The sequence below is a fragment of the Orcinus orca genome, chromosome 2 (genome assembly GCF_937001465.1).
Source record: "Orcinus orca chromosome 2, mOrcOrc1.1, whole genome shotgun sequence".
Classification (NCBI taxonomy): Eukaryota; Metazoa; Chordata; class Mammalia; order Artiodactyla; family Delphinidae; genus Orcinus; species Orcinus orca.
In genome coordinates this window covers 13,181,950-13,202,252 of record NC_064560.1, presented here as the reverse complement: position 1 = coordinate 13,202,252, position 20,303 = coordinate 13,181,950, and the positions used below count along the sequence as shown (strand labels likewise).

Below are 20,303 nucleotides of genomic sequence, written 5' to 3'. Positions count from 1 at the left end.
TATTAACAAAATATAAAACTGCCATTTGAGGCTTCCCGAAGGCTGAGCTTCAGCCTACCCGAAGGGTCTTCCAGTTGAACTTATTTAATGGGTAGAACGGGCTCTAATCCCCTGGGAAGAAAACCTGACCAGGTGAGTGTCGAGGAAGGGGTGGCTGCGCGATAGGAATCTTAAGATCTGGGCAAAGGACCACACTTTAGGACCCAAATGCGAAGCCTGGGGCTCCGGGCAGGGCGAACCTGGAAGGTCCGGTGCTCTCGCACTCCGGCGCCATTGAGACCCCGGCGGGGCAGAGGATCGGGCGGTTGGAGGTTGGGATATCGCCTCTGAAAGCCGCCGGGACGCAGCGGTTTCCAGCAGAGTCCGCGCCTGCCTGATCCCCGGGGCAGAAAAGCTTCTCTGACCCAGGAGTCCCACGTGCGCCCAAAAACGGGGAGAGGAAGGGACGGCTTGGGGAGGGGGACCGGGGTAACAGCAGAGAAATGAAAGCGGCCTAAAATGGGCGACGCCCGGCGAGTCCTCTTTATCGGCGCGGCAGACTGCAGGAGCCGCCATTTGGTGGCGGATTTCGGTATTTCAGTAGCACGTTGTGCTGAACGTCACAACTGGCTTGTCTACGTGGCAAGGTCGTTTCGGAACCGCCGTTTTTAAAAATGCAAATTTCCCCCAGGCCTCCCCCCTTCCCCGGAGCACCGACCCCTCCCCCACTCGCGGTGGGGGGCGCCGCGTCTCGGCTCCCCCTCGACCCGGGGCGGGGACCTCGGGGCTGCACTGGGCTCCACCCGCGCCCAAGGGCTAGTGTGATGCGGGGTGGAGCCCAGCGCAGGACTAACGGGTGTTTTTCTCCCCGTTTTTCCCAGATTGCGAGCCCGCAGCTTTCCTCTCCCCTGCGGAGAACCTCATTTCCTTGGGGCGTGACGGGCATTGTCTTTTTGCGGGGGTCGCGTGCCAGCCCTGGCCTCCCGCCTCACACCTCTCGGAAGCAAGGAAGAGAAAGGCGGGCCAGGCCTGACGGAAAGGGACCCACCCGACGAGACGCGGCTCCTCGGGTAGTGTCGGGTTAGCATCCCGGACTGGCGCTTTCAGCTCGCTCCGGAGCCCCTGGGAGACCCGGGGAGCTACACACCTCTGGGGAGTGCCAGGACGTCGGCGTCCCACCCGGGGTCACCCTGTCTTACACGGTCTCCATTAAAAGCCCCCGAAGCGCGAGGTGCCTATCGAGAGGAGAACAAAGGGCCGAGGGGCGAGCGCAAGGCGAGTCGGCGCGCGCGGCTGCCCTTAGCTGGGCCCGACTCGGAGGCGGGGGCGCCAGGAGGGCCGACTCGCGGCCGGGAAGGGAGGCGGCGGGCGCGCAGCGGAGTCCGCAGCCCCCGCCTCCCCGGCGGACTGAAAGAGTCGTCTTTGAACCAGAGCTGCCATGTTGCATTCGCGGAGGACGCCAGTAATTTGACGCTCCCGAGGCAGCGACACCCCCAACCCGAGAGCCTTTCGGGGCCCTGCGTGCCGCACAGCAGTGGTCACAGCCCGAAGGGGCCGCGGGGCGCGGGCGGGAGCGCGAGCCCTGCGGGCGGCCGAGCCGGGGCGGCCGCGGCGCCGCCGCTTCCCCTCGCCACCTTCCTTCCAGGGGCTGCGGGGCTGCGCGCTCTGCACAGGCTCGGTTGCCAGTAGCAACCACACGACGGCGATTTGCAGCCAGGGCTGCAGCCGCGGGTACCGCCCCGCCGCCGCTTCGTACATCTCGGTGTCTAGCATTTAGAACTCTAGGGGTTGCCCTCGTTGACATCTCTCGCCTCCACCCCTCCGTGTCCTCATTCTCCGAGACCCTCAGCTCCACTCGAAAGCTAGTTCCCCCGGCTCGGCCCTGCCCCCATGGCAGACAATAGACAAATAGGCTCCAAGCGCACGCTGCCGCGCAGGCACCTGAGCCCCCGAGATCCCGGCGCTCGGCTTCGTCCCAGCCCCAGGTGCCCTCGTCTCCAACTTGAGCTGAAATTCTTTGTCAATGGCCAGTCCATTAAAAAGCTTTTCTAGATATCAGCAATAAGGATGGTGGTAAAGAAAGAAGTCAAGATGTCCACTCCCTGTCTAGTAACATCGACACAAAGAGCTTAGGGTTGTGTCTGCCCTTGGTAAAGGTGGCTTTCCTCTGGGTTATAACCACAGGCAAACGCTACAGCCTTCCCTCTTCTTTGTCTACCACGAATATTTTGCACGAAATTCATAATATAACTGCTTGTGTAGCTCAAACATTACCTCCAGATACTTGTTCTTATACATAAGTGGATGGAGCACTTTTTTCTCCTTCATCTCATGTGATAAACCACACCAGACGTCAGCAGTAGGGATGCATAAAGAAAATGATTGACATTAACCCTTAGGAATCTTTCTGCCTTTTCTAATGTCTGTGGCTCTAGGACATTGATTTAATTTTTAACAGAACTCTTGTTAATGTTTTAAACAAGTTTTTATTGAAGAAAAATCTTAAATGTATCCAGCAAAATATTTTGATTAGCTAGTAGGATAACCCCGGGAAATACATGCATTGCCAAGTTTCATCGCTCTTAACAACTGACCCGGTTTTAAACAGCTATTAAGTTAGTGGAGTGTTCTTCCTAGATTGACATTTAATGTAAATCACAGATGTGCTGAAATTTTTAAGTTTAAAGCTCCTTGAGGACAAGCACCTGTCTTATTTATCTTTGTATGCTCCGGAGTCCCTTTAACATAACTCAACCAATATTTGTTGAATTTCCAGAGGATTCCAGAAGTTCAACAGCCCTTGTGAGAAATAAAACTTACTAATAACTACTATAAAGCTTGGATATCTTTAATGAACTCAATGAAAAGGTAAAGATTTTCCAAGCCAGTGGCACTAATCAGATATCCTCATTCGTGCATATTTTTACCTAATTATATTTCGAATGTGGTGACTGTACTAAAAAATATCTGACAGATGTTTCCAGAATTCTAAGAATAAGAACTTGTAACTTTGTTATTTTCCCACCAAAGGTGTCTGGAAATTGGTTAAATAGGCATAAGATGATATTTTAAAGTGACTTTCATACAGCACAGGCAGGGTGTTAACTGTCTTCACAGTTCAACAGGAACTCTTAAGGAACTACTATTGGATACTGCAAATCTAAGACAATGCAGCTTGAAATATCCTATTTAATTTAATCTTTAAAACATACTGAAAATAGTTAATATGTCTTAATCATATCTGATGGTAAACTCAAATCAACATGCCTCCTAAAATGCTTCTTAGGTATGATGTTATGAAAGGGGTTCACCTTTAAGCTTCACAAAACGTCAAGTTCATTAAATAAGACAGTTTACTTCAAAGAAGAAAGTTAGCACTACTTGGTTCCTGGGGGCAACATAATGACCTGTAGCTTGCCCAACACTCCCCACCTCCACCTGAAAAACACGAAAGCAAGGCTTTAGTGAAAAGTTCCTTTCTATGGTCTTTCAGGAAAGAAAAGCTCCAACAACTTGCTTTGGACCAAGTTAAAGAGATTATCTCCCTTTTTCATTACGACTGTGTCTTTCAATGAATTGAAGGATAAGATCAAAGTGCATTCATATTCATGTGAATTATCGCTATTGACTTGAATAATGATGGATTTCATTGTTTTATTTAAACTGAAACCAGAAATGCTGCTGCTTTTGAGTCTACACCCCTAAGGCTGTAGAATTTCTTCTGAGGACTCAAAAGCCAAGCAATTAGGTCTGACAACCACGTCATTTCCATAATGTACTTCCATACAAAGGACTTTTTACTGGAATTGGTTACATTTCTATAGAATCTTACCATGCAATTTTTGACTCCTTTCCAACCTTCTGAACAAGACTCCTAAGTTCAATAAACACTCATCCAAAATACTTAAGTATAAATGATGCTGGGAAGATGGAGTGCTGTTTAGAAAGCATCTAGCTGTTCATGAATCTGAAAATTAATGTTACCAGTAATTAACTCAGAAGAGTGTTTTTCCTTTGAACATGATATATTACAGTTTGTTTTCTAGTGTAACTGAAGAAGTCAGTCAGGGTAAGCTTGGGAAAATGTGTTTACCAGCTGTTTCTTTCTAAATATGCCTCATGACAGTTATCTTAAAATATATTCATTTGGGTTCTCTTCAAACTATGCCATCATTTTCTAATGAGAAAGAGGTTATGAGATCTGAAGGACTCCACTCACTTTTACTAAATAATCATTCTGCTCAAATTATTCACCAATTAAAATTATCACTTTGGAGACCACTTCTAAGGAAATTCATTAGAATAAAGTAAGTTTACAACAGAATGATATAAGCAACTTTTAAAATAGGCTTAAGGAAATCCTTTTTCATGAACTTAATATACACAATTCATATAGGCTCTCTAAACTTAAAGACAGACCATAGTACAACCAAGTCTATTATATTATCATGGTCTGCATTGGGTTCTGAGAATACACTTTCCAAGAAAGATAACTGACATCTTAATTGGTATCAGTCTTAGATGTTTGCCATACGTTTAAAGCATTATGCATAAGCATCATATTAAAAAAAAATCAAGGTTTTTCTATCCAATTGTGCTACAAGAAGTCTCTATCTTAATTGTCCCCATTTGGTGTCCTTAGTATTGCAAGGCAATCTTTAAGCCAAAAGTTTTTTATAGTAAGTTTGGTTCTCTGGGATTTGACCATAAATATACTGACATTACTTGTATACATCTAATTTTATCTGTAAACTTCCAAGACCTTTACCCTTGACTTATAATCAGAATGATAAGCAATTACGTATTATTTCACCGGGAAAAATAAAGCAGTCCTAGAATAAAAAGCATTTCTTTACTATTCATTTCCTGTTTTATTAATGGGAAAGGCATTAGTATTTTCTTCATATTGGTAGTCATTAATCTTTTCTTATGTTGTCCATATGAAAACCTTTATTCTTCGCTTTAAAAAATAAATATGAGGTAACACTGGAGTAGGACGTAAAGTAGTTCAGCTTTAGCAATATTCAGATGTTTCCTCAGAAATACCAAAAAAAAAAAAAAAGGCAGGAGTTGTGTTGTATAGCTTACTTGGACTAAGGAGGATGCAAATCATAGCGCAAGTTATCTCCACTTAAAAAATGGGAAGCTGTGCCACTGAGTCTTCCAAGTCTAGCCTACGTTTTAGCGGAGCTCTCTCTCGGCTCTGATAATCTGTGGGGGGAACCGACGTGCAGGGTGGATAGACAGCCTGTGCTATTTTTGTGAAAGCAGAAACCTTGAACACTGTCTCTCTGTACTTTTGCAGTATTTCCTAGGAGTCAGAGCATACAGTCAATTATTTTTCAGAGTAATCAATGAGCAAGACGTTTTGGCTTGAGATTTTATGTAGCGAAATGACGTCAAAAATTAAAAAAAAACACAAACCAAAAACACGAGGCTCGCACATGCGCAGTGACATGCAGCTTTTTTTCTTTCCTTTTTTAAAGTAAGGTTTGGGCTCCTCACTCAGCCTTTGGGATCCGGCCTGCGCCGCCGGGGTCTAGGGAGCTGGCTGATGTAAGGTGATGTAGGATTCCCACACCCCACTCCCGGCCAAGAGAGTCTGATCCCCCTCCCCCGCTAACGGGGCTCTCTTTTTTTAAGTCCCTGGAGGAGCAAGTCAGGGGAAGCAGGGCCGAACGGAGCGGCCGCCGCGAGCTTTTCTGGCTGCGCAACGCTGCGGGGCCTTTGCTCCCGGGGTTCCAGCTTCCGCCCGCTCCGGGCTCGCCCCTGCGAGTTGGCCACACCATTCCCGGCCCCACGAGTCAGCCGCGCCGCGGGGAGGCTCGAGCCAGGACCCGTCCGCGAGAGCCCGCGCGGCGGTGCGGTGCTTGCTGGAGGCCTGGCCGGGGGAAGCAAAGCGAAAGGACAGAGGCCTTCTTCATCTTGCAACCCGCCCCCAGCAGACGCCGGCTTGCGGCATCTGCGGCCCCTTCCCTCCCGATCCCCAGGCCGGCGGCCCGCAGGGCTACGAGCAAGCCGAAGCTGGGACCTCCCCTCTCGCTCACACCCGCAGGCCCGCGGCCGGCCCCCGGAGGCCCCGCTGGAGGGGGACCGCCCGCGCGTAGCCTGCGCCACGCTTCCGCACTCTACCCCTCGGGCCGCGCGCCCCCGCCTCTTCCTCCAGCCGGCGCTCCCGGCGCTGCCGCCCCCGCGCCCCCTTTTCGGCCCAGCCCAGCGACCCACGGCGGGGGCTTAGCGGCTTTCTGATTCGAACGATGGCCTGACCCCAACCCCAACAGATTCCCGCGCCCCTCCCCGCTGAGAACTGCGCGGAGTGCGCGGGGCTGCCCGCTGGAGTCTGAGAAACTCTGGTCTAAAGGAAAAGCCGAGGACATCGGAGGAGCATCGTGTTCTTCCTTTTTCCTGCGGCTCCGACACCCCGTCCACATTGAACGCAGTTGCCTGCCCCGAGGCTAGCGCCGTCGAGCCGGGGACCCCGTGCCCATTGCGCGCGCGGAGACCCGCCTACGTCCAGCTTCGCAGCGTCGGCCCAGAACCTTCCGCTTGCTGCGGGCAGGGTCGCAGCGCAGCCCTGGCAGGACCCGCACATGGGGGATGCGTGAGCCGCGTCTTCCTGGGTCTTGGCCTAGATGCGCGCTTGGTGGGCTCCGGGTTTTTTTTCCTGTGTGGCACCTTCCATCTTTTGTCTCTTGCGTCCAGTACTAATAAAAACGTGGGAAAGGAATAGCACCGACCTTGTCTCAGAGAAGTCCAAGGCCAAGATTTTAAAGGGGTGGGGGGCCTGGGGAGCGCTGAGAAGGAGTGGCTGACAGACTTCTATGGCAGGGTGCCTAGAGGGTATCTGGTGGTGCGGGGTTTGGGTACAGTCTTAAAGGAATACTCACATAAGTCTTTAAAAAGAAGATATTCACATAACACACACGCACACCAAGCAGCAATAAATTGGTCTTTATGCATGTCCCACTGCCTTCGAAAATGTTATGCTGTATTTCAGACATTAGAATCATCAATTTTTAGTATCAATCACTTTGTGCTATAATGGTGGCTTTGGAGGTGAACTTATTCGTGTGTGGAATCCCCCTAATCACGGTTTACTTTGGAAATGGAAAGGATGAGTTCAATCTATGCATCCACTGAATTCCTGGAAAAGGAAGCCATGTACAGGCGTATCTTTAGAACTTTGGGGCCAGCAAAATCACTGTCATTTAAACATTTTATTGGCCTTAACACAAAGAAACGTAAACACTTTAAAGTCTGAAATATAAGGAGTTGACTTTAAAAGGCTTGAAAAGCAAAGAATAGGAAACAAGACACAAACACAACATCAGCATAGAAATGTTAATCTTCTCTTTCTGGATGGAAGTGTCCGAGTCTTTTCTGCTCTGCTGACAAACTTGATGGCACAACCGGTTGGTCTGCTAAAACCCAAATGTAAACTCCTGAGGCTTTTACTCAAAAGAGGAGCAGAGCAACATTTAAGATGTCATATGTTTGCTTTCATCATTATAGGTAATATTTTGAGTCCACTAACTTGGTTATGTAATACCTTTATTTTTCATTCAAGTATGTAAATATTATTAATTTTAGATTTGATGTTGGCAAAATGATTATTGTATTCTTATGACTTGCATAATTACATGCAGTTGCCAAATGAATGCATATTTAAATACTACCATTATGTTTTAATTCTTTGGGGGAGGAGGGAAGGAGATTTCCTATCTAGGCAAAAGTCAGCTAATTTTTCTTAAAAACAAGACACCTTTTATTAGTTAAGTGATGTTTTAGATATTCTCACTTCTTCCCCTAGGTTATCCTAAGTCCCTCTTCTTTGTTCCCAAGGCACTTAACAGTGCTGAGTGCAATAATAGCCCTTAAAACAGGGCAGGCTGCAGTATATGCTTATTTAATGAATTAAACTTTCTTTAGATGTCGATCTCCCACTAGGTTTCATGTCCTAGAAGACAAGCACAGGTAGTGTCTGGCACACACTGATATTTTATGTTTTTGGCTTGGGAGAGGAATATATATACACTTGATTCATTCAACAGCAGTTTTTTAAATGTGGGTATTAATATCTACTTAGAACATATAAAGCTTTAACTTTTATAATTCTTCTAGAAGCTGAAGGAAAAGAAAACATGTCTGTTAAAATTAGTAAAATTTCTTTTAGGCACGTGCAGAATATATTCCCATGATAATGGGTTTTTCTGAATTCCCAGAGCAGATTTTTAAAGAGAAACAGAACAGGATTTTTAAACTGGCTTTATAATGTTGTCTTTTTTGAGTCTCATTTTCATAAAAAGATAAATGCAGAAATGATTTTGAAATTACATGTGATTAGCTTTATACAAAAGGGGACAAAGTCTTCCACACAAATCTTTCTTGGAAACATTTTTGCAAGTTATTCAGATAATAAGTTTCATTCTCAATCAAATGTATAGTTTAATGTGTCAAGTACACTGTATATCTGTATTAAAGTCAGCTGGTACTTTAAGAAGAGTAATCTTAAATAGCACCTTTTCTTCCTTTTTTTTTTTTTAATTGAAATATCCCTTTGAATAATTTTCTTTCTCACTGCTTAACTGTTAGAGGTGTGTATGTCATCTTGGGGCATTCAACTAGCTTTGTAAAACAGAATGGTATTTTATTTTATAGTTAGTAAGTTGAAAAGTGAGTCAGAAAATATAGATTGGCTTTGTCAGTAAAAGTAATCTTTCAGTTTTGCCATATCTTATATTTGAATTACTAACAGTTCATTTATGTTTTACAATTAATCTGTTACAGTTCTCCATTTAATTTTAAGGATTTTAAAAAAGAAAGCTAGAATAAAGAGCAAAGATCTACCTTCTTTAGTATGTCCAGTTTCAGATATAAAGTAGGAATTCTATATTGTGTTTCATCAGGAACAATACAGTTTAACCCACAGGCACTGTTAATGACAAATACTCAGAATCTATAGTTAAAAATAATTTATATACCACTTGAACTTAAGTTTTCAAACTTTGTAGGGTTCCGTAAGTAGACTGTTACGTTTATAGGTTTAGCCTTTTTTACACTATTAAGCTCTTATCTCAACACGTTTCAAGTAGAAAATACATAGTAAAAAGAATTACTAAAAATGGCAGCTGTAGTCACTTCGGAGTTTGAATTGTTAAAGGACTGAAACCAAATATGGAACCTTTTAGTTTTAAGGGGATTTCTTTTTTCACAATGCAACAAGGAACTGAAAATAAAATTACAGTGAAGGTGTATTTGCCATTTTAATTATTTGTTCAACTTGTCCCTCCCCCCGCCCCCCAATCTCTAAATTAGTACACACAAAACTTTAATTCTAAAGGACCTGTTTCCTTAGGGAAATGTGGAGATCCCTGTTAAACTTTATGCCTCAGAGTTAAGTAAAGGGATTGTGGGTATCATTGGCTTCTGAACTCCGGAGCAAAAGACATGCACCTGTTCTGGGGGTGGTAGGGACCCGGCTGAACATACCTATTTCTCTCTCTGATTGCTAGTCCATTCCACAACTATTTGGGGCTTCACAAAATACCAGGACTTTATCAGAGAGGTCCAGTCAGAGTGAGATTTGAAAGATTATTATATAGGACTCACCCCAGCTAAGTTTGCATGCTCCCTTCTATTAAAGAAGAGATATCAAGAGGTTTCCTGTCTTGGCACTACTCAGCAGCAGCTGTGACTATCCGCTCACTTGACATCTGGCGAAATTGTAGTTTCTGATGGAGGAACATTTAAAGTTGAAACCTGTCACTGAAACATTTGGTATACAGTTTTCAGACAAACTAGAAACCAGTGATAGACTACCTAACTTTTGTCAAAAGAAACTGGGTAAAGAATTAAAGTTATGTCAGCAAGGGAAGTCTGGTTAAGATAATTTCAATCAAGGCTTTCCAGGTAAAGATTCTCTCAGTTTCTTTTGGAAATGTCCTTCAGCAACAGAATGAAGCCTAAATTTAAAAGACAAAGACAACACGTTTAAAAATCACATAAAAGTGAGGAAACAGCAAAGTTGGTAGTAATTTGGAGAAAGTCAAGGAAGACAGGACGTTTATCATATTGTTTCCTCGTCTGCTTTCCTCACTGAATCTCTATAAGTGCTTATTAAATGCTTTCAACACAGTATAATTAAATGTATGAACATAGCTGTCTTGACCCTCCAGGAATCCTGAAACCTGAAATGCCGGGTATATAAAGTCTGGACTAAAGGGGAAAACATGTGACTTTAAGGTTGTACTGACAGTAATGTATTTATCAGATTACACAGTGTCCTATATGAGATTTTTCTCGACCGTCGAAGCCCAGGCGACTCCATCGTAGCAGTTTGCTTGTCTCGCCGCACTTGGACCGGGTTCCTGGGCGCGTGGGGCTCCCTCCGAGTTCCGTCTGTGAAACTCCCTGACCTCCTGGCGGACTCCTGTGCCTATAGGGTGTGACCCTCGACGGCGCACGGCTCCCGCGGCCGCCGGGCGAGCTCCGCACGTCGGGGAAACAGCACAGGCTGAGCTCCCCGGTGGACGGCGACCGCGCACGGGGCGCCCGAGCACCGTGCCCTGACGTCACGCCCGGGACCGCCGTTGCCGCGAGAGGGCTGCGTTCCGGTTCCGGTCGGTTGCCCGGGAGACGCGGGTACACAGAGAGACCTGGCTCCCGTCGGAGTCCGAGCGGTCGCTACGGTCGCCCCCTCCGCGGACTCTCAGGCCGGGCGCGGACAAGCCGGGCGCCGCCGAGTTGGTGGCGAGGGCGCCATGAGTCAGAGGCAGGTGCTGCAAGGTAGGTCCGGGCGCCCCGACGGGGGGCGGCGGGGCCCGGGGACCGCGGGCGGCGCGCTCCAGCGTGTCTCTCCCCGCAGTGTTCGAGCAGTACCAGAAAGCCCGGACCCAATTCGTGCAGATGGTGGCGGAGCTGGCGACCAGACCGCAGAACATCGAGACACTGCAAAACGCGGGTGAGCCCTCACCTCGCACTCGCGTCGCTCCACGCCCCTGACCTCGCCTCGCCCGTCGCCCCGCACCCCGGCCCCGCGTCCCTTGGTGCCCAGGCTTCGCCCCGCACCTCCATTCCTAGTCTCCCTGGGTCCTTGGCCCTGCCTCGCCCCTCACCCCGTATCCCCGGCCCCTCGTCGCCCAGTGTCCCCGGGCTTCTCCTCGCCCCGGGTCCCCGTCGCCCCGCTCCCCAGCCGGCTGAGCTGTTGGGGAGCGGCAGGATGGGGACAGGAGGACAGCGTCCCTAAATTCCTCCAATCCACCGCGGAGGCTGTAGAAGCGTTCGATCTCTTTAGCGGGTCAAGTTTCCAGATTGGTGTGAGAGGGACCCGACGTCCCTAATTCCATCTTTATCGCAACCAAGCAAATGTCAGGTTGTCTGAATCTACCCTAATCAGACCCATTTTATCCGGATGCCCTGCCTTTGATCACCTTCGACTTGACTTTCTCACACCAAAGGAATTCCAGAGCAGTTGACCCGTTATTTCTTGTCTTGCATTAGCGAAAGAGCAAAGATATGCTTGAATATTGTCCAAGAGATTCCAAGTAGGCAGAGACCTAGCTTTGAGAAATCCTTGTGGTGCTGTTATTCCACGTCTCGATCCGAACTCATGTACACTCTACAGGAAGAGGAAGAGTGTGTGCCTGTGTGTGTGATTTGCTTCTTATCTTTTAACATAAACAGAGAAGAAAATGGTGGTACCCTCCCCTCGTCTCTGTCTCTGATTAAGGATGATTCCACCACCATCTGAAGGTAGAATTTTATTGCTACTGTGTCATGAGAAATCTTCAATTTATGGGATGTGATCTTTAAAACGCATTAAATTAACACGGATTTGAAGAAAATTCAGAACATATTTCGGGGCAAGAATGTTTAGACATACTGTTTACTCTGTGTTTCTTTGAAGGGAGTTACTACTGCACCTAGCTGGCAATTTCTTCTGTCACTGGGAGGGATTCTGGTGTTTATTATTGCATGTTTTTATTTTGGGAGGGGGATGTATTTATAATAGGGAAAGTGTATTTTATAATCATTTAAAAAAACTTAATTTTGAGATATTTGTAGATTTACATGCTGTGGTAAGAAATAATATAGAGAGCTAGTGTACCTCAAAACTGTAGTATATCGCAACCAGAATATTGATAAAAATCCAACAGTTTTTCAGTTTTCCTTGTACTTTAAGTGTATGTGTGCTTTTAGTTCTATACAATTTTATACCGTGTGTATCCATCACCACTATTGTCAAGATACTACTTTCATCACCACAAGGATCCCTTGTGATGCCTTTTTATAGCCACACCTATCTCCCTCTTGTTCCTAATGCTGGGCAACCATTAATCTGTTCTCCATTTTGAAAATTTCAAAGTTGATAGTCTTTTGCTCTACCGTTGTTTCATGTGAATTCATCTTCTTTCTTCTGCACGTGTGTGTGTGCTTGTTTGCATGCACGTATACTCCTCACAGTGCCCAGAACAGTGCTGGACACACAGAGTTTCATATATACTGACCATGTTAACTTCATTAGAGCATATTACATTTTTTGAATGCGCTTATTTTTGGATTTTTTTCCCTTTCAGTCCTACTTAATGGCCTTCGTGAACGGACACTTGCTATTTACAAATATTTAATTTTCTGGACAGTATGTATACAGCTAAACTAAAACATGATTTCTTAAAAAGGGAAAATGATTGACATTCTTTTATAAATTTGATACTGAAATATGGATGTACAGATAACTCTTAAGGTACAGAATATCATGTTTTAGTGTAATAGTGACAGATTATCTCTTCCCATAAGTATACAATGTAGAATATATTGTGGAATTTAATCAATCCAAACAGGCTAAGTCATCACCAAAGTATAAGTGACTTAGATATGGCATTCTTAAATAGCCACCTATTTCCACTTATGGTCTGGCTTATGAAGGAATGGAATACAAAAGGAATATAACTTAATGTTTTGAAGTTATCTTGATGGAATGGTAAGATTTTTCTTTCCCCTGAGGAACTTATTTTAATGTATTTCATATTATCTAAATTCAACTTAAGCCCCCCTTTAATAACTTTAAATAGGGACAGATGAGTATTCCAATATATTTATTCTTTTAATTAAAAAAAACCCTGTAAGCTTTGTTATGAAAACTTCTCTTAATAGTCAACTTAACCATTTAAATGGTTTATTTTTGAAACATCACCATGGATTTAAAAATGCTTTTGAATGAGCCACAATATGTGTACATAAAGTATATATTTTGATCAAGCTTTTTTTTTTTTTCAGTCAAGTGACTTCATTTTGGTATCATAAGACACCAGTGCATTTTATTCCTGACTTTGACATACTGTCTACATACCTGGGAGGGTTTTGTTTTCTCACTTGTCTTCCCTAATAAACTGTTTAAATACTTATGTATCATAGATCCAAAATAATGTGAAAAAAAGTTTCCATATAGGTATCATGATAAATCAGTAGTTTACTGGTTTAGAATTTTTAAATTCATTCAGTGTGAAAGGAATCTTAAAGGTGAAAGTTATCAATGAAGTTTTATTTCATTTAAAATCTCTGATCTTTCTCATTGTGTTTTTGATGTGCTAATGAGAGAATCTGCTCTATTAAATATGTCCAAAGTAATTATAAAACAAAGTGTTGCAAGATATCTTCTTCAGAGTATTTGGACAAAAATAAGTTTGAGTTCCAATCAAAATTGTTACTAGAAAGAACTGTGTACAATGTGTCTATAACCTAGAGTTTTTTTTTTTCCTCACTGAGATTTTGTTCTTTCTGAATCAAAAGGACATACATGAAAACATTAAAAAGTTTAATGCTTGTTATAAAATCTCTTTATGCTCCCTCAAACCCTATATGTTTGAGCCATTACATCTTGCAGCTATTTAAAAGTGAATGTGGATATTTCACCTCTTTGAATAATAACACATGACTTCAATGGTAGTGATAATACATCGTTACTTGTACCAACTGTGGAATCTCAGCAATTGGAGGTGGTGGTTTAATTATAAAATATAAGAAAGGTGTTTTGTGGTATATTGGAGTACCAGGCCACTCTTTGGTTGTTTAGAAGGTCTTTTAAAATAAGCTAGTAAAAGCCTGAAGAACATGATTTTTAAACTGCTTAGCTGCACGAAATAAACTTCTTCTGAAGCAGCTATTTATATAAGAAAAGTGGGGGTAAAGTTTAAAATAATACTTTGTAATATTTTGCTTGTAACCTATATATAGCCAAACAGTAAACATGGCAAATCATAGTTACGCACATTTTCAGAAGAGTAGGAATAGAAAAGTTTGCCTATCACTTTAAATATGCACCTGTATGAAGCTAATTTCCAAATTGAGGCAATTTATTTGGTTCATAATTCAAGAAAATAAGTAATATATGTTGACATAAAATGATTTTAAATTGCATGTGTCTGGGGCAGGGTGAAAATCTTCATATTAACGATCTAGAACTTCAATTTGCTATGAGAAGGAAAAGCCTGTAGTAAACATTTATAATGTATTTAAAACACATCCTGGGAGGTACATGTACAATACCGTGATTCTCCTACAAAAACTATTGTTCCAAAGGATATTAGAACTGAAAAGATAATTAGTAAAGCAACTTCAGAAAACTTAAGCAATTATGCCATTTAAATTGAATGTATTTGCCAATATAAAAGGAGCCTTATACTTCTGAATGTATGATAATTAATTCAAAGCACTGACTTTCTTTAAGGATAGGGTAGGGATAGAGGCCTTTTTTTTTTCTTTTTTCTTCTTTTTTTTTCCCATATACTTGAGTGGAAAATGTTCCAGGGAGCTATAAAAATTCTGAATTTTTATGCACCTACCAATATGTCCTAAAAACAAGATTTTTCAGAATTTTATTCTGTGTCCCAAATCGTTGTTCCTACATGGACATTTATCTGTTTTGTTATCTAAGCATTGGTACATAAGTAGAAAATAATGCAACCAGGGCTGGGATCTCACTGTTTTCTTAGGAAGAGTTTGATGACTAAAAAGAAAAATCCAAGCTGTAGATAAACCTGTAAGAGTGGGTTTTTGAAATGGCAGATTGTGGGGTTACATTTCAATGTCATAGATTAAATGTTTTTGAAAAGTTATTTTAGTGTTTCCTAAAAGCACTTTACATTCGTTGAATGTTTTTTCAAGACCTTTGCTCCTCTGACTACTAGAACCTTTTCCTACACTTCTTTGCCTGGTTAATTCCTACTCATTCTTTATGGCTCTGTTCAGATGTAGATTCCTCAGGGAAACCTTCCTTGAGCCCTCCCAGCGGGTTGAGTTTATTGATTTATCTTTCCCTGCTTCTAATAGTTCTCTTTCATAGTCCTTATCACAACTGTAATGGTTTAGTTTCTGCTTTCTCTACCAGATGTAAACTTCATGCCTAGCATAATGCTTAGCATAGAGCAGATGTTCAACATGTTTAAATAGAATGAAGGAAGGAGTAATTATTTTTCTAAGTGTTTTCACATCTCTTAGAAGATTAGATTCTTATAACAGCTCAGGTAAGTAGAGTAGGTATCTTGTTCACTGTGGTTAAAGCCCAAAGAAGGTTGGATAATTGCCCTCATCACAAAGTGAGTTAGTGGCCAAACTGGGACTAGGACCTGTTTCTTAATTGCTGTCTGACCTTATGCTCTTTCTGTGTTACCTCAGAGGTATCAGGAAACTATTCCTAGATGTTCTAGGAGTTCCAGATAAACCTCAGTGTTAACTGTTAAAACAAGTCATCTATTTAGGCCTTTGGGTACCAGTGACTGTCCAGTAATTGTGCATAACTGCTTTTGAGGTCTCGTTGAGTACCATTATGGGATCTTGAGTGGAGGCCCAGATGCAGAGGACTAACTTTAATTGGTAACTACCTGGAGGTTTGAGGGAGTGGAAGTTGTATTTAGGGCTTAAACTGGCCTCAGAGCCCTAGAAGACCTTTTGGTTTCCTCTGGCTTCTAAGGAAAGTCTTATCAAACCAGAAGCTCTTTAAAATCACCTGGGGGAAAAAAAAAATTAAAATCACCTGGGGAAAGTGTGTAATCCACTGGAAGTTGAGAACCAATAGAGTACTTGAGAGAGTTGTTGGACTGAGACCTGCTGTTACCAGGAAGAGTGCCCAGGAGACTTCCTCAGGGCCCAGGGAGGCCAGCTGCCCTGGGATTGACTGCCTGCTCTCCTGGGTGTTTTGAGAACATGTGAGGTAGAGTACAGTGAAGAGGGAGGCCCTTGATATTTGTTGGTTCGTTGATGTGAGTGTATACTCAACACTTCCCTTTGTTCTTTATTTAATCACACTTGGTGTGAAGGGCTTTTTTTCCATGTTCATTGGGAGCATTGGGATTCATTTGGGATTTCTACTGAGTAGATTTACTGGCCCTAGGAGAAATCCAGGGCCATACCTTGAGAAAACAAATTGGCCTTGTCTTGTAGTGGGTGGAATGGCCCATTTGAACACAAGTCAGACTTCCCTAATTTTCAAAGTGAAGTATTGGTTTTGCCATACACCCCAGTTTTCTATTATAAGGGTGGCTCAATTGGAAATTTATTGTTTATTCAAGTTCTGTTAAAAAATCTAGGTGAAAACAAATAATATTTGTGCTTGTGTATGTGTGCATGTGTCTCCAAAGGAAATGACCTCTCTCCACTTTTCCATATATTCTGAGTTGTATCTCTGTGTCAAGTTAGAATCACTATTATATTATGTAAGTAGACTAGATTACATTAGTTTTCTATAAAAATGTCTTTGTAGAATTAGTCTAATAACTCTAAAAGTCCCTCTTTTTTTTTTTTGAGGGCTTATTTAAAAATAGATACTTAGACTTTCCCACAACTTTAAAAACCTATCATTGAGGATGTCCATTTTGCTGTTAAATTTTTTAATACAAAGATATACTCTTTTATTCAACCAATCTTTTATTAACTATTATGTTTCAAGTCAGGCCTAGGTATGATTTCAGGAAAAAAAAATTTGTTCCTGCTTCCTTTTATTTCACAAAGTGGTTCTCATTCTACTTTTGCTGCCACAGAACTCAGTGCTATGTTCAGAGTTCAGCTGTAGCAACTATCACTATATTTCTGATTTAAAAAATAACCAGCCCCCGTCTCCACTCCATGGCTCTTAATTATTAACTTTGTATCCATATCTTTTAGAGTAAACTGTCTCAAAAAAAAGTAAACTAGGTAGAGTATGATTAAAACAAAGAATTTCATCTGAAGATAGATTTTTGAACTGATTGCCTTCCAAAAGTTTCCTCTTCAAATATTACCCATGAAACCTCTTGGAGCAGATAGTCCTTTTAGAACTGTCCTCTTTATTCTCTATACTGACCCCATTCCTAAACATTCCAATCTTCTCCAGGAAGATGGGTGTAATAGGTATATATTGTAAAAGAGAAAACACATTGACAGAAGAAGACAGAACTAATTTAAAATTTGCAGCTCTCTAGAAGACTTTAAATTAAAATAGAATTATATGTATGTGGGGTGGTTTTAGGTGAGGGGATAGTTTAAATGACTCATTTGAGTTCCTTAAAGCTTTATGAATTTATAATAATGACACTTATGTACCTGACCTCGTGTACCTAACAAAAGAACTATGAACACTTTATCCATTTTGTTATTTTAACTAAAATTTACCTAAAAAGAGAAAATTGCACATTAATTTTCAGAGTTTGTTCGTTCATCATTCAACAAACATTTACTGAGTGCCCAAGTGCCAGATGCATGCTTAGATGCTGATCATGCAAAAATTGAAGGCATAGACTCTGCCCGTAAGGAGCTTATTTGCTAATGGTGAGATATATAAATACATACTTTCTGATAAGTGTCTGATATATAGACATATGGAACACATATGAAGGGTACCTAATCAAGTTTTAGGAATGAGGAGTGCTGGTCATGGGAGACTTTTAGGAGGAGGTGTTATCTGTGCTTAATTTCTTAGGAGTTAGCTAGATGAAGAAATGGGAGAGGAAAACTGCATTTGGGTAGAGGGAACATTATGTGCAAAGGCAAATAGGCAAGAGAAAAGATGGTACTTGATAGAAAAGGCAGATGTTTAGGTATGGCTGGAACTTCTTGGGGTAATAGGACAAGAGAGAGGCAAGTCAGTGGCTGGAGAGGAAAACAGCCCTAATTATGAAGGACCTCATCTGAAGTTTGGATTTATCCTAAAACCTTTGAAAAGTTTTAACTAGAGGGATGGAGGGATTCATTTTGTGTTTTAGGGAGAAGATTTTCACAGTAGTGTGGAGAATAGATTGGAGGGGATTGAAACAGGATCGGGAAGACCAGGTATCCATTTTTGCTATAGCAGTCATGCTGGATAAGAGGTCTGTCGGACTTGTGACTTAGTAGAAGGGGGCTGGCAGGGGCAGGTGAGGAGAGAGAGGAGTTCAAAATGACTCCAAGGAAAACTGTAATTCGAAAAGGTACATGTACCCTAGTGTTCATAGCAGCATTATTCACAATAGCCAATGCATGGAAGCAACCTAAATGTCCATAGACAGATGAATGGGTAAAGAAGATGTGGTATATATATACAATGGAATATTACTTAGGCATAAAAAAAGAATGAAATAATGCCATTTGCAGCAACATGGATGGACCTGGAGATTATCTTACTAAGTGAAGTAAGCCAGACAGAAAGACAAATACCATACGATACCACTTATATGTGGAATCTAAAATACGATACAAATGAACTCATTTACAAAACTACAAAACAGAAACAGACTCACAGACATAGAAAACAAATTTATGGTTACCAAAGAAGAAAGAGGGTGGAGGAGGGATAAATTAGTTTGGGATTAACAGATAAAAACTACTATATATAAAATAGATAAACAACAAGGTCCTACTGTATAGCACAGGGATACACACACACACACACACACACACACACACATCTGAATCACTTTGCTGTATACTAGAAACTAACACGACATTGTAAATTAAGTATAGTTCAATAAAATTGTTTTTAAATATTGTTACAGCCGTCCACCTGGCAGAGGGTCCAGTACAACATAGGCACTCAATAAATGTTGAAACAGCTTTGAAATGGCAAACTTGTTGCCTGATGAAAGGCAGTCCTTCATGCTTTCACAATAAAATGACTTTTAGAAAGAAACAAAGAAACAAACAAAATGACTCCAAGGCTTCTGGTCACTTAGGCAAATTAGCACTCTTCATTAATGGAGAAGGGATACAAACAGCTCAGGGGAAATGGCGATTTCACTCAGTAACAGTGCTGAGGTTGAAGTGTGTCTGGGAGATCTATGTGCCAGTGACTCTGGTAAGCAGTTTGGATAGATAGGGCTCTGGGCCTCAGGAGAGAGATCTGAAATGAAAATAAAGGCTTGGATATGTGGAACTTACATGTTCATTTGGAAACTATGTTAAAAGCCCATTTTATGTTTCTTCACGTTAACTATAAACACGTAAGTTCTAATCATTTTTATCTGAAGTATCATGTAAATTGAACTTGCCATAACTTTTATGCTCTGCATACTCACTCAGTATAAATCTCCCATATAGATGGTGGGGGCAGTGACCTAGTCAAGAGTCACAGTTGCACTGGACAAATCAGTGGAATTTCGGTTTAATACAGTAATCATGGAAGAGACCTACAGTAACGTTAATGGCAGAATCATGTGAATTCAAGAGATGGTATGCATTCTAAACCTAGCACAGAGGCCAGTTTTCATTGGTAAATGGGGTGACTGACATTGGAGAAATAGGAGGGCATAGACTCCCGAGCTATAAATAGCATCTACCTGGTAGGATTGTAATGAGGATTAATGGGTTAGTATTTGTAGATTTTTTTTAGAGGAGTGCCTGGAGATGCTCTAGAAGTATATGTTAAATAAGTGAGTACATACTGTGCTTCCTTGCCCTCTCAGAAGAGTTGCTGGCTGCCAGTGAGAGGGTCAGTGATCTCTGTCTCATCTTCCTCTCACCCCTCCCCACTCAACAGTGACATGTCAGGTGTGGTAGTCCTTCACTCACAAATGACTGAATTGACAGTGAATCACCAAACAAAATTCAGAGGATACTGAAGTTAATGAGAATAAATTTAAAAGGAGAAAATATATTACCCTTGGTCATAAGAGTTTCTTGAATCATTTATGATTACAGTTGAATTTTATGTAAAAAAGACTATATATACATTTTGTGATTCATTCTGACCATTTAAATAAATTATAAGGATCTTTGTGTGTTGTAAGGGATATAACACCTAAAATCATAATTGACTTTATAGTTATGGCAGTGAAAAAGTGTTTCACAGAAAGCAAGACAAATAGATACGTGATACCAAA

General features: G+C 42.1%; 1 protein-coding gene across 2 annotated transcripts in view; it reads left to right on the top strand.

Moving 5' to 3' along the window:
- Positions 1-10,629: 10,629 nt before the first annotated feature.
- SPAG6 (sperm associated antigen 6) overlaps positions 10,630-20,303 on the top strand; it is a 74,145-nt gene continuing 64,471 nt past the window's right edge. For both annotated transcript variants that reach the window (XM_033407831.2, XM_004280945.3), the window contains exons 1-2: positions 10,630-10,764; positions 10,844-10,939. In XM_033407831.2, the coding sequence (XP_033263722.1) occupies positions 10,740-10,764; positions 10,844-10,939 (121 nt within the window). In that variant the 5' untranslated portion in view covers positions 10,630-10,739. The remainder of the gene's footprint in view (positions 10,765-10,843; positions 10,940-20,303) is intronic.